The 15,551-nt window shown below is 43.5% G+C and overlaps 1 protein-coding gene across 5 annotated transcripts in view; it reads right to left on the reverse strand.

Annotated features, from left to right (window-relative positions):
- ptprz1a (protein tyrosine phosphatase receptor type Z1a) overlaps nucleotides 1–15,551 on the reverse strand; it is a 201,487-nt gene that overhangs the window by 5,365 nt on the left and 180,571 nt on the right. For all 5 annotated transcript variants that reach the window (XM_069903388.1, XM_069903392.1, XM_069903391.1 and 2 more), the window contains 3 exons: nucleotides 11,559–11,652; nucleotides 1,299–1,372; nucleotides 480–608 (listed from right to left, as the gene is read on the reverse strand). In XM_069903388.1, coding sequence (XP_069759489.1) covers nucleotides 480–608; nucleotides 1,299–1,372; nucleotides 11,559–11,652 — 297 coding nt within the window. The remainder of the gene's footprint in view (nucleotides 1–479; nucleotides 609–1,298; nucleotides 1,373–11,558; nucleotides 11,653–15,551) is intronic.

Raw genomic sequence — 15,551 nt, forward strand, 5'->3', positions numbered from 1 at the left:
CATGTAAAGCCGCATGTTTAGGCAATATGCGGCTGTTTTGAGGCCACCTGAGTGCGCAGGAGGCGCTCTTGAGGTGAGCTACGTAACTCTCCTCCGAGAGGGATAATCAGCTCAGCGGCTCTCCTGGCCACCTGAAAGCGAATGTTAAAAGGGTCAGGCTGCTGATCACAGCTGACACTGGGCAGGAGCCGGAGTGTGCTCAGACCTGAATCCTGTGCAGCTGTGTCCTTCAGGTGGCCAGCATTGCGCTTTAAATGCTGCCACCTGAACGGCAATTTAAATGGCCGCTTCTGCGGAGAATGCACCTGAAAAAGCCTGTTGTCTCGCGGAGCTTCTTGTGCGCAAACCGGGTGCTGTCTTTCCACATTAAAAGAGGACCACACTTCAAAAGTGTGCCATGCTCTGGAACCTCCCAAAGTTATTTATTATCTTAATTGCCAACAACAAATAGAATCAAGTATTATGTAAAGACATCATACCAGTCCTTGATTATCTGGCAGCATGACAATGATTTGAGCATTGTAGTCCCATATCATTCGCCAGAAGTCCTTTGTAGTATGCGGCAGTGGATGTTGGGTAATTATGAACTCATCTATTTGATGGAATCCCTTAAATATCAAGAGTGAAACAAATGTTCAGTAGAACATCTTGACCCAAAAATCAATCTGCTGGCATTCAGAAGTGGATACAAAAGATCCCATAAGAGATCCACAGTGTTTTGGCCAATATTCATTCACCCCTTAACTAAAAACACACATACACACAAAGCCTGGAGAAGCTCATGTGTGTTTTTTTACTTCAACTACAGTGTCTACGAATATTTTTGTGATTTACTTCACCCTTTAACTAATGCAGCATCAATCATTATCTGGTCAATGTCACATTACTGTTCACGGGAACTTGCTGCAACCAAACTGGCTGCCATGTTTCATACTTTTTAAATATTGTGTGCCAGGAAGACTGTTGCTCTTGGATGTAACAAAAATCAAAAGAAGTCAAAAGGATGGATATCTGAAATTTTTGAAAAAATAGAACATGCTGGGAATCAGTGATTTAGGCAGCATTTGTGGAAAGACAAATGAGGTTAATAATTCAGGTCCAATAACCTTTGTCAGAGCTCATTAAACATTGTCAAATAAATATTCTACACGTTCCACCTTTGGGGAAAGAAATCTCACTATTTTGTGATGTATTCACATGCAGTTTGGTCATAACTCGTTGATTCATTCTTCAAGATTAATGGACCCTCTGAGGTTTGTCTGTGCTCTGTGAACCTCCATTGTTTTTAAGATGCTTACCGAAACGTATGATGCATTGATGTAATCAGAACCCTCAACTGTCAGTGTCGCAAGTCCAACTCTGGATCTCTCCACTGGAACAAAAACAAACATTACTTACTCTAATACAGTCATTGAGCTGGACCAGCTTTCTGAAAAGTTCAAGGCTTCCTATTCCCATGTCGCAACTACCAGTTAGTGGCTGACAGGCTTAACTGGTCAGAACAAAGATCCACGAACGTGGGGTGCACTTAAACTTGAAACAACTCAGGAAAAATGTGTGAAGTAAAACAAATTTGCTTCAGCCTTTTTATCCATCAATCCCCTGCTGGCTTCTTGTAACACAATCCATTCTGTCCTGTTTCCTGCTGTTCTCTCACCGCCCTACAATTACATGGAACAATGAAGATTTTTGTGATCAGCAAGCCAATAATCAGTAAAATACACCAAAAAGTGTTCAGGAAGCAAAATCTTCATTGTTCCACGTAAATGTAGGGTGGTGAGAGAACAGCAGGAAATAGGACAGAATAGATTGTGTTACAAGAAGCCATCTTAAAATTTTCCTATCACGTACCATTTTTAGACATAACCTACTTCTGGTGATTTACTGTCATATTTTAAGTTTACTTCAAGCATAACAAACCACAAAGTGCAAAACCATAATGTATCATTGAAAATTCATTTTCTGCATTCGCTCTTGGACATCTTCCCTGCTGATCTTGGTGTAGTCAGTGACAAACATGGTGAAAGGTTTCACCAGGACATTGTGACCACGGAAAAGGGGTATCAGGGCAACTGGAATCCATCAATGCTGGCCAACTATTGTTAGACGTTGACACAAGAGGCATCAGATGCTGAGTACAAACGAAAATCAGTGGAAAAGAATGTTTACGTCAGTTGAACTCACACAATATGTCAGCATCATTACGCAATTAAACTTGCTAAATTCAATAAAAGTAAATTGAATGTTTCTCCAACTTCCTAGGTGATACAGCAAATCTTAAAATATATTTGTGTTCAGCTTGATCATAATCCCCATCTTTTTTTTCAGGAAGTAAACCTTTCTGAAAAATTGTTGTCCAGTGTTATTAGCCCTTGCCTGTTTCGAAAGATTCATTTGGCTCTGTTTCCATCATAATACTGGATTCAGCATAAACACCCTCTCCATTAAAACAGATTTTCCCTTCACATCTCCATGTCTTTTGTGCACCACTTTAAAGTGTTTTCTCCTTGACCCTCTGCTTTTGGGATCGGCTCTCTTCCATTTAACCCTGCTGAGCCACATTTGATTTGTACACCTAGATCAAACCTTTTTTTTTGGAATACTTTATTTAAATCAAACCTCTTCTTAGACCTATTTGCCCAACAGGGAAAAGCCCCAGCCTTACCAGGATAATCTTACAGCTTAAATCCTGAAGGTCTAATGCATCATTATCTAAACTAGCTTCAATTCCTCAGAAACAATGTAAACAAGATTTCTCAAAGTTCAATAAAGCTTGTACTCTATTTTACCTCTCTTTGCAAAATCAGTGTTTTATATTTGCTATTTGTTCTCTCAACATGTTCCACCACTTTCAAAGATGTATTCACTATGCTCTCTGTTCCTGTTCATCTCTTAGAACTGCATCAATAGAATCACCAATAGAATCGTTCTATTCTCACTAAAGGTATTGTCTGAAAATGCACCAGCTTGCGCTGTTTTTAAATTTTAAAACATTTTTCACACTATGAACCATATTAACCAAAATACACACAAACATTTCCCTCTTGAATATACACATTGTCATTTTCTCCCCCCACCCACTAAACGTTCAACAAATACAATACAATAAACCCATTAAACAATGTCATCACACAATGAAAATAAACAAGAAAATTGTGTCATCTACTTTTACACACTGGGTCAGTTCATTTCATCTTCTCATTCTATCATTTTAGGGGGTGGAGGTCCGTGGTAGGCCCTCTCTGTTGTGTTCCATGTACGGTTCCCCAAATTTTTTCGAATACCGTGACGTTATTTTTTAAATTATATGTTATTTTTTCCAATGGAATACATTTATTCATTTCCATGTACCATTGCTGTATTCTCAGGCTCTCTTCTGATTTCCAGGTTGACATAATACATTTTTTTGTTACAGCTAAGGCTATCATAATAAATCTTTTTTGTGCTTCATCCAGTTTGAGGTAATTCTTTACTTACATTACTTAGAAGAAAGATCTCTGGATTTTTTGGTATGTTGCTTTTTGTGATTTTATTTAATACCTGGTTTAGATCTTCCCCAAACTTTTCCACTTTCTCACATGCCCAAATTGCATGTACTGTTGTCCCCGTTTCCTTCTTACAGTGAAAACATCTGTAACCAATTATATTGTATCATGCGCAACCTCGTGTTTATTGTATTTCTCATAGTTCTGGAGCATAGCTTTTCCCATTTTTCATTTTTTATTTTTATGTTTAGATCTTGTTCCTACTTTTGTTTGGGTTTACAGCTTATTTGATCGTTCTCTTTCTCTTGCAGCTTGATGCACATGTTTGTTATAAATCTTTTAATTATCATTGTGTCTGTAATCACATATTCAAAGCTGCTTCCTTCTGGTAACCTCAGCCTGCTTCCTAATTTGTCGTTTAAGTAGGTTTTCAGTTGGTGGTATGCAAACATTTTACCGTGAGTTATTCCCCATTTGTCCTTCATTTGTTCAAAAGATTATAAATTATTTCCCAAAAAACAATTTTCTATTCTTTTGATCCCTTTTCTCTCCCATTCTGTAAAGGAAAGGTTATTTATTGTGAAAGGGATTAGTTGATTTTGCGTCAATAATAATTTTGGTAGTTGGTCATTTGTTTTTTCCTTTCTACATGAATCTTCTTCCAAATGTTGAGCAGATGGTGAAGTACAGGTGAAATTCTATGTTGCACCAGTTTTTCATCCCACTTATAAAGTATATGTCCTGGTACCTTCTCCCCTATTTTATCTAGCTCTAATCTGATTTTTCCCTTGTTTGATAAAAATCTGATAGATATCTTAATTGTGCTGCTCTATAATAATTCTTAAAGTTTGGTAGCTGTAAGCCCCCTTGTTTGTACCATTCTGTTAATTTATCTAGCACTATCCTCGGTTTCCCCCCTTTCCATAAGAATTTCCTTATTATTTTCTTTAGCTCATTGAAGAATTTCTCTGTTAAGGGTAGTTCATTGGTAACGATTGAAATAGGTATTGTATCCTTGGGAAGATATTCATTTTAATGCAATTTACCCTTCCTATCAGTATTAGTGGTAGATCTTTCCAATGTTCTAAGTCATCTTGTAATTTCTTCATTAATGGCTGATAATTTAATTTGTATAAATGGCCTAGATTATTATCTAGTCGAATACCTAGGTATCGAATTGATTGTGTTTGTCATTTAAATGGTGATTCTTTCTTAAACTTTGTGAAATCCGCATTATTCATTGGCATTGCTTCACTTTTATTTGCTTTGATCTTGTACCCCGATATTTCTCCATATTCCTTCAATTTCTTATGTAATTCTTTTATTGATAATTCTGGTTCTGTAAGTATACTATGATGTCATCTGCAAATAGACTGATTTTATATTCCTTCTCTTTTATTTTCGGTTCTTATCAGTTCTGCCAAGAGTTCTATAGCTAAAGCGAACAGTGAGGGAGATAGTGGACATCCCTGCCTAGTTGACCTGCTTAATTTAAATTGGTTCAATATATATCCATTTACTGTCACCTTCGCCAATGGTCCCTTATATAATACTTTAATCCAATTAATACATTTCTCTGGTAGGTTGAACCTCTGCAGTACTAGCTTGCGCTCTGTTAAAGACAGTTCCCTTAAGCTGCGATTGTGTTATCACAGCCTCAGTCCTGTTACCATAGCTATTCTTCCTTTCACAACTGTCAAAGCTGGAGTGGATGAGATCAGTTTCCCTGCTGATGTCAGTCAGTGTCACAGTGAACTTGAATCAAACCTCTCAAGATACAATCCATTCCAATGCGTCCAGTAAAAATGCAATTGAAGATCATGTAGTGTTGAATTGGATGGTCATGCTGTCCCGACATAAATCAGACCAGTTTTTATCACCAAATCTAATATTCAAGTCTGATTCCCATCGTTGTTTTGATTTATATAACTTCCACTTGTGAGTTCCAGCCAAAATGGCGGTGTCAGGGGTTTCCCCTTCTGAGGATTGGGCTCAGAAGCCCGCGCTGGGGGACCACGTGATGCCCGAGTGACGTCAACGCGGTTCTCAGCCAGGTCCAGACTGGGAGTATAAGTCCAGCCCGGCAGCCAGCAGTAAACCAGTTTTCTGCTCACTGACCTCAACCTGTCTAGCTGTGTGTTCTTTTAGTAGCAGTGTAGCTGCCGCTACAATTGGTGACCCCGACTGGTTCAAAGATCTTTGAACTCAACACGAGCGATCCTGGGATCAGTGCTATAGCCGTCAAGCTGCCTAACTTCTGGGTTCAGGAGCCGGAGACCTGGCTCAGTTTCACCTCCACCAGATTTCGTTCGACACGACCAAATTCTACCATGTGGTCGCCGCCCTGGATGAGGCACCCGCCCGCCGAAGACCAATACGGGACCATCAAGCGAGTGGTCACCAGATCCCTCGGACTATCCAGGCGTCAGCGTGTCGTTCAGATGCTGCACCTCGATGCCTTGGGGGACAGGTCCCCGGTGGAGCTGATGGACGAGATGCGCACGCTCATGGGTGATCACACCAACTTCCCACTCTTTGAGTGAATTTTCCTCGACCATCTGCCCAATAACATCTGGCTGTTACTGGCTCAAGAGAGCTTTACCAACTCAAGGAAGGTTGCTTAGAAGGCCCAAGTGCTATGGCTCGAGCGATTCCCGGAGGGCTCAGCAGTCCAGCAGGTCACGAGGCACGGGCATGACTCCGCCAAGCCTGCCCCTAGCACTGCAGTAGAACACCCAGCCCCTGCAGGGGCCACCAAAAGCATAACCAGGGGCACGGCATCCACTCCGAGCCTCTGCTTCTACCACCAGCGTTGGGGAGCCAAGGGTCGGAAGTGTCATCAGCCCTGCTCGTTAATGGCTGCGGCAGCTGGCCAAGGACACAGCCTTCTCTACCTGTGGAACTCAGTCAGTGGCTGGTGCTTCCTCATCGACACTGGGGTCCAGATCAGTGTCAACCTGGCTACGGCCATCGAGTCCAGGAACCGACCTTGAGGACCTCCCCTCTGTGCGGCCAACGCAACAGAGATCCGGACGTATGGGAACAAGACAGTCCACTTCCAGATCGGCCGGCGAAAGTTGCTGACTTCCTCCACGCCCATGGCCTCCTGGTGGACATTCGAGGTAGGCGCCTGGTAGATGCACGGACTTTCCAGGCCGTTCGCCTCAACACATCCCGCACAGAGCAGCTACAGATTGCCACAATCAGCACGCTCAGAGACGTGTTCCTGGCTCTCTTAAGGCCACAGTTCTCCACTGCCTCACCGGGCCATGGGGTGTTCCACCACATCCCCACCCAGGGTCCACTGGTTCATGCCAAGGCACGCCGGCTCTTGCCCGACAAGCTCCAGGTGGCGAAAAGAGTTTTTGCATCTGCTGGAGCTGGGGATCATTCAGCGCTCCGACAGTCCGTAGGCCTCGCCACTTCATCTGGTCCCGAAAGCCTCCGGTGGCTGGCAGCCCTGTGGAGACTATCGACGGCTCAACGAGGCGACAGTTCCTGACCATTACCCCATCCTTCACATCCAGGACTTTACGGCCAACCTGCATGGTGTGAGGGTTTTCTCCAAGGTAGACCTTCTATCACCAAATCCTGGTGCACCCTGAGGACATACCAAAGATGGCCATCATCACCCCCTTCGGCTTGTTTGAATTCCTTCGCATGCCGTTTAGGCTAAAGAACGCCGCTCAGACCTTCCAGCGCCTCATGGACTCAGAGGGCAGGGACTTGGATTTCATCTTCGTTTACTTGGACGACATCCTCATTGCCAGCAGGGATCGGGCGCAACACAAGGCCCACCTGCACGCCCTCTTCTCCTGGCTAGCCGACTTCGGCCTCACCATCAACCCAGCCAAGTGCCAGTTTGGGAAAGAGTCCTTGCAGTTCCTGGTCCAAACCATGACGGCCGAAGTAGCCACGCCTGCCGCCATGAAGGTCGCCATTATCAAGGAGTTCCCACGCCCAGACAATCTCAAGGGGCTGAAGGAGATCACGGGTATGGTCAACTTCTATAACTGATTCATCCCAGGAGCAGCTCGTATCATGTAGCCGTTATTCGCCTTCATCACAGCCAAGCTCAAAACGCTCACCTGAACCCCAGAGGCCTGCAGTGCATTCGAGGCCACCAAGGACAACCTCGCGAAGGCTACCATGCTCGCCCACCTGCATATGGCACTCTCCGTCAATGCCTCTGCCACAGCCATCAGCGCCATCCTGGAGCAGCAGGTAAACGGACAATGGAAGCCGCTGGCATTCTTCAGCCGGATTTCCTACCCACCAGAGTGCAAGTATAGCGCCTTCGACCATGAGTTATTGGGCATGTACCTGGCGGTGCGGCATTTCCACTATTTCTTGGAGGGGAGGACTTTTACCATCTTCACTGACCAAAACCCCATCAATTAGGCACTTGTGATGGGAAAGGATCCCTGGTTGGCCCGCCAGCAGCGTCACCTCTCCTTCGTGTCAGAATTTACTATTGGCATTTGGCACAAGGCGGGGAAGGACAACGTGGTCGCCGATGCACTCTCACAACCAGCCAACTGCGCACTGACACGCGGCCTTGACTTCAACCAGCTTGCCCGGGACCAGAAGTCCGAAGTAACAATGGTCTATGGTGCACCGCTGGCACTGCCCGGTGAGTTAATCAACGCACCTCACAACCCTCAGCGGTCGACGCATGAGCTACTTCCCCACCTCCGGGCCCACTTGGACTCCTTCGCACCCCCCCTGCTGCCCAGACACGGCACATGGCCATCTTACGTTCATGCAGAGACCTTACGAGGGGCTGTTCAGGGTTGTCCAGCGTTCGGGGTCTACGTTCATGCTGGACATCGGTGGCAGGCGGGAGCTGTTTACTGTGGACAGGCTGAAGCCAGCTCACCTTGACCCCACCAAACCAGTGATTGTGGCCCAGCCCAAGAAGCGAGGCCACCCAGGTAAAAAGGACATTGGCGCCGGTTCTGGGGGGGGGGCTGCGTGGCAGCATACCACTAAGCAGGCGAACCGACCCCGCTTGTAATCCACGTGGCGGGGCAGCTGGCCAAAATGGCGCTGTCGGGGGGGGGGGGGGTGAATTTCCCCTTCTTCTCAGCACAGGGCTCAGAAGCCCGTGCTGGGGGACCATGTGATGCCCGAGTGACGTTGGTGCCTCCCCAGCACAGTTCTGAGCCAAGTCCAGGCTGGGAATATAAGTCCAGCCTGGCAGCCAGCAATAAACCAGTTTTTCTGCTCACTGAGCTCAACACGTCTGGTGTGTGTTCTTTCAGTAGCAGTGTAGCCGCCGCTACAAAGGAATATATTGCAGAATCAGAATCCCCATATCACTTCACTCTGGTAACATCGTGGTCGGTCCTAATTCATTTCTGAAAAAAGCTCTTGATTGAAAGTAGCAGAAGATTGTGTTGTTAATATTATATCTATTTTTTAACTGCTCAAATGACTCAAGTTGCCCTTGCACGTAACAATTTTCTATATACCTGATCCCTTTCCGGGACCAGGTATGTAGAATCTTATTAGCCATTGTGAAATTAATTAATCTATTTTGAGTCAAGGGCATTTTTGGAAATATTTTTCCCTTTGTTCCAATTAAATTAGTCAATTTATAGCAAATATTCAAAATATTTCCCATTTATATATAAGATCTTCTGCTACTCTCTCTCCAACTTTGTGCAGTTCAATTTCCACCCACGAAGGCTTGTCTCTTCTGTCAAAGAGGGAAGTGACAAATTTGCCTGTTGCAAACCCCCGCAATATGGAATTTCCAAGTTAATTTTTCCATGGCTACTCTGGCTAACTTACCTTTCCAAAGAAACTTCCTAACCAATTTATTCAAATTTTGAAAAAAAAACTTTTGTGGTAAAGGTATTGGAAGAGGTACTGTAATCATGGGACTATATTCATTTTAACACAATTAACTCTTCAAATCAAAAGTTATCAGAAGAACTATCCATTTATTTAAATCTTCTTCAACTTTCTTAAGTGGGGGAGATAGTTCATTTTATATAAATTTTTCAAATAGTTATCTGTTTTAATCCCCAGTACTTAATCCCATTCTTTGGCCATCTAAATTGTGTTATTTCTTTGACAATTTGTATAATCCCCATCAATTAACAGCATAATTTCACTTTTGTCCTGATTTATTTTATACCTAGAGACCTTCCCGTAATCTTCCAGTTGCAAATGCAGCTTTTGCAAAGAAGATTCTGGTTCTGTTAGATCTATTAATACATCATCTGCAAACAAACTGATCATATGTTCATTTTGGTCAACCCTTAACTCCTTGATGTCTGGATCTCATTGACTATAGACCTTTGGCAGAAATTATTCAATGTGAAAAGAGCCGGAGATAATGGACATCCTTATATGTTAGATATGGACAGTGGGAATGCTGGAGAGTCCTGCCTATTTGTCACAACTCTAGCTTTAGGTTCATTATTTAGGGCTTGATCTAATCCAAATCTTTCCATCACTTTAAATAGAAATTCCTACTTCAGTCTATCAAAAGCTTTTTCTGCATCTAAGGCAACTGCCACACTTAAGTCACCTCTTTTCTGGGCCTAAGCAATCTACTTATATGGTCAGCTGATTGGTTTTTCTTAACAATTCTTTATTTTCAATTTTGGCAAAAATGTTGCCAATCTGTTTGCCAAAGCATTCAATATAGAAATCAGTCTATATGATGATGGTTTCTGCTTTGTATCAATAGATTTTTTTTTACATTTCAAATGTAGACATACAGCACAGTAAACAGGCCCTTTTGTCCCGTGAGCCCACGGAGCCCAATTATACCCAATTAATCTACAATCCCCCGTACATTTTGAACGTTAATTAAAGCTGTAAATGATTGTTGTTAAATTGCACCAGATTACACTTAATCACTTTAGACTGCAGGCATGTAACAGAGGAAACCCACGCAGACTCAGGGAGAATGTACAAACTCCTAAAAGACAGTGCTGGATTTGAACCCGAGTCACTGGCGCTGTAATGGTTTTGCGCTAACTGCTGCACTCTCTGTGCTGCCCAATAGATAGTAACCACCAACCCAAAGATCACAAAACCAACTGTGAACTCAATATAATTCTACACCTGGAAATAAAAACCTGTAAACAGTATAACTGACCATGAAGCTGTCAGACAACCAAATGGATCATCAAAAAGAACACTTGGGGTACTTGTCTACATTTGACTCAAATTTTGTACTAAGATGGCTGACTCTTAACTGATGCCAAGCCATTCAGCTACATCACCACGTTACCCAGCACTTCAAGAAAGCAGTAGCCTATAAAAGAGGAAACGTCAACTAATGCAATGTTGACCTTGATGAAACAGACTTGGGTAATGCGAGAGTGGAAACTATACAAAGTGAGATTTATCAGGCTCCACCTGGAGCATGCAAAATAGTCAAGCCCTTTAACAGTCAGCCAGTTCCTAATTCACCATTACAACCATGTCAAGTAAGAGTTACAGGATTGTTCAGCATAGAATCAGGCCCTTTAGCCCACCACATTTCTGCTGAAGTTGCAATCATTTTTACTGGTGACAGTACCAAGGCTTTGTTTTGTGGAAGGCTCATTCTAATTGCAGTTCTCTGCGACACTGGCAGAAGGGAGGAAGCTGGACCCATTCAAATTCTGTCAGAAAATACAGGTAGAGTAATAATGGTAACAACACCAAGATCCTGGCAGCTAAAATTCCCAGTGAATCTCTTTTAGACTGCAATATCGGGAAAATTGCTGAAAAAAATTTACATAATTACTGCCTGTTTGGTCGTTCACCCCGGGCGCCTTTTTAGACTGCAAGTACCTGAGTCCAACAGTCCCGGTGGTTGGATGTGCAGTAGAGTAGATGACCGACAACAAATTTACCCTACAGGCTTCCTCCAAAAAGTTGTAGGGATCCTGCAGGATAAACCATGGTGCAGGAATTTTGAGCCTGCAGACTAAGGTGATTTAAGTGAAGTGTTTTATGAAACCTCAATCTGATGCTTAATTTAACAACAATCATTTACAGCTTTAATTAACATGATCACTAATAATACAAACGAGAAGAAATCCAATCATTTATCTTCAATCCTACCTGGAATAATAGATGAATTTCTGTTCTTGTCTCTATTGCATGGCTTCAGTGCTGTAGAGTAATCACTTTGCTTGGCATGAGGCTGACTCACCATCTGAGGAGAGAAAGAAAGGGAAACTCGGAGTTCAAATATTTCCCCAACATGCATCACTCAATATAAAATGCGTAACTGACACTATCTGCTTAAATATTGAACCTTTAATCTATTACTGTGTGTGTCCTGTTAAGCACTCCCTCTTCTGACTTATCTGATGGTTAAATGTTACTCTGTTTAGACACTCAAAATGTTTTTCACAATTTTCTCATTTATCCAAATGCCTGGCAGCAATTCATTTCCTCCATGGGGGATCAAGTCCATGCCCATGACCATAAGATATAGGAGCAGAAGTAGGCCATTTGGCCTGTTGAATCTGCTCCGCCATTCCATCACGAGGTGATCCATTCTCCCACTCAAAACTCACTCCTCTGCCTTCTCCCCATAACCTTTGATACCCTGAGTATTAGATATCTATCAGTCTCTGCCTTAAATACACTGGCACCTTCATCCCTTTTACTTCCACGCAGATTTATATAATAAGGACACAGTTTGACCCGAGGTTGAATCTTTGTATTCGTTGGAAACGACTCGACATTTCCTCCACATCCATTGTAATGTATCCAAACACATCACCACTATGTTCATCTTTTGCAGAACACTAGCCACTCTTCGAACCCACTTCCATGCAGCACCTGTTCTACTATCTTCAGCCAACGTTCAATAAGCAACACAAGCCCCATCAGCTCTTCACATCACCACCAAGGCCTGCTTCACAATCAGAGAACACTGGGCGTACTCAGATAGTCTATGGAGAGAGAAGTAGACCTACTGTTTCATTTTGGTAACAGTTCTGATGGATGCAAGGTATCCAGAAGAGGTAGCTGGAACTCCTCTCTTTACTTCAGATTGCCAGCATTTTATCACTCACCTATATTCCTAATTTCACTGCTCATAAGGTAGTTCAATGCAAGTAACAAAACAAAATTGCATTTTAATTTGCTAGAAGATATTTTACACCCTTTGAAACTTTGCATTGACTGATGTAATTTTAGACAATACAGGATAGACATATCAGTCCATCTGGGAACTACAGGAATGAGAGTTGGATGGGAATCTCCAAACTACTACTCAAATAGCAGGTTGACTTTCACACTTGGCCTCCATCTCCTGGGTCACCTGAGCCTGACTTTTTGACTGGACTTTCCTGCTTCCTCACTCTTTGCCAATCTGCCAACACTGCTTCCTCCTGAGTCCCATTACATAACTTCCATTATTTCTCTGATTGCACCAATTCTTTATTGCACCCTCGACAATTTCTATCATTTAGTTGCTTTCTGCCTTCCAGTTTCTACTCCCTGATTTATCCTGGCTTTATCCCTCATACCAGCTATTCATCTGTGACACCTCGGTTCTGCGGAAAAAAAAATCACGATCCTGAGTCAATCCTTGATTTTTTTTTTAATGATCTGTGAAACTGTTTCAAAATTTTCTTTTTCAGATTTGAAGCATCCCAACAGGAATTTTATTTTTGCACTTTGGCTATTTGTTCAAAAGAATCCCTGACCAGAGCATTCTAATGTAATAGCATCCTCTTGGATTCTTGAATCCCCTTCAGCAGGGGCATACCTAGGGTTTGGCTGGCATGGCACATGGCCCGGGTGCGACTTGAGGGGGGATGTGTCACTTTAAGAGCCTTTCCCCCCACCCCCCACACCCCGGTCAATGCCACCGCCATCCAGGACATAAAAGGAACACACACCTGTTTCTTCTACATTCTCTACACTTGTCCTCCTTCCTCATCCTACCGTTTGCTCTCTACTTATACACCAAAAGCCACATGACAGCCACCAAGGCCAGCTTTTGCCACCATTTATTTTGACGCATTGGCCACCCCTGCCATATGTGCTATTTTGCATAGATATGCCCCTGCCCTTTAGTTCATGTGTAACTCAAAAGGTTAATCAGATTTCCTTGCAATTTACAAAGAAGCATTTGGGTCCTCTAGTTTATGTTAGCCAGCCCTCAAAACAATTTCATCTGTCCTCTTAAAGGTCCTTCTAAACAGGGACCTATTTTATTCCACATATCTTTGACACCACTGATTTTTCTGCCATGCATGTGTACTTAGGACAATTTACAAAAGCAAATTAAGCTATCAGAATATCATGGGATAGGAGTGGAAACCAGAATGTTAAGGAGAAACCTGAGAGGATATGAATAAACCACACACAGCATCCAAACTCTGTTCGCATAATGATGGGCAGTGGCTGTACTAATCATTCTTATACTGTACATTAGAAGATGCACAAATTTTGGACCAGAGACATCAGAAATGACTTGCATTTCTATTGCACTTTTCATGCCTTCTGATGATGTTCTTTTGAAGTGTGCTGCACCTGCCAATTTGTATGCGGCGATCAAAAAGCTGGAAAGAGGCTGAATCTTGTTAATCACAGATCATGCACGAATATTTAACAAGTCTTCACAGTCTCCCATTTGTCTTCTTCACACTTGCATCCCAGTAAATTGGCCGTTCAGTGTCCTGGGATAGGAATGGGGGGGGGTTGGCCTTTCACACCAGACCACTCCTAACCGAGACTGAACGCTTTCACACTTGCAAGGGTTTAATTCCCGGCGTTTGGTCTGTTCTACCTATAATCGGAAATGCCTGCAATGTTGCTGCCCGTTTCACATATGCCTGATCTCAACGTTTACATCATTTACAGATGCTGGGGATTTTACTAGGGGTCGAGGCTGGCAATCCCCGGCATGACATGACATCATCTGATACTGGCGTGGAGCAGATTTTGCTTTTACACTTTCCACTTTAAAGGCCGATTGGTGTTCGATTCCTGGGATCACTGGGAAGTGTGAAAGGAGCTTTCCTTTGTCCAAAAGGTGGCTCCCGCAGTCACTTACTGTCACCACCCCAGCCCTGACCACCCCTAGGTGGGAGCTTCCCGTTGCAGGTTTGACCTTGGTCCCTGCTGTAAACAGGCTGGAGCCTTGGACCCAACCAAATCCCCCTCAGCCACCACCCTCCTCCGACTGACATAACTTGCCCTCACACTCAATAACTTTCTTTGACTCATCTCACTTTCTCCAAGTCAAAGGGGCAGCCATGGCTACCCACATGGGCCCCAGCTATCATGCTACAAGTCTTACACAGGCAAGGCTCCTCAACTCTTCCTCTGCTATATTGATGACTACATTGGTGCTGCCTCATGATGAGCCTGTCAACCTTATCCACTTTGATACCAACTTCCACCCCAAACTCAAACTCAAATTAATTTCGACATCTCAAGCAGCACTTTCCCCTTTCTCAAACTCTCTGTCTCCATCTCATGAGACAAACTTTTGACAGATATTTTCTACCAAACCACCAACTCCCCGTTAACTCAACCACATCGCTTCACACCCAGTCCCCTGCAAGGATCCTATTCTTTCAATTTCTCTGACTCTGTGGCATCTGTTCTCAGGACGAGGTCTTCCATGCCAGATCATCAGAGATGTCCTTCAAAAAAATCATTGTTTCCTCTCAACAACCATAAACTCAGCCCTCACCCACATTATCTTTCATTTCCGCCCTGGCCTCCCCGCTCCCAGACATAACAAAGACAGGATTCCCCTCGTCCTTACCTATCACCGCACCAGTCTCCACTTCATTGAGCACCTTCGCTCTGTCCGCCGCAATAACAGGGGTCTCCCTGTGATCACCCATTTCAATTCTCCACCCCATTCCCATGCTCTCATGCACTGTCATACTGAGATTTCCCACAAATTGGAGGAACAAGACCTCTGAGCATCCTCCAACTGGATGACATTAACATCAACTTCTCTGGTTTCCATTAGACCCCAACCCCATCCCATTTCTCCCTTTCCCTTTCTCTCCTTTCCCTTTCTCTCCTTTCCTCTAGCTCTCTCTTTCCCTACAACTCCATCTCCTTTCTTTCATC

This window comes from Narcine bancroftii, chromosome 11 (genome assembly GCF_036971445.1).
Source record: "Narcine bancroftii isolate sNarBan1 chromosome 11, sNarBan1.hap1, whole genome shotgun sequence".
NCBI lineage: Eukaryota > Metazoa > Chordata > Chondrichthyes > Torpediniformes > Narcinidae > Narcine > Narcine bancroftii.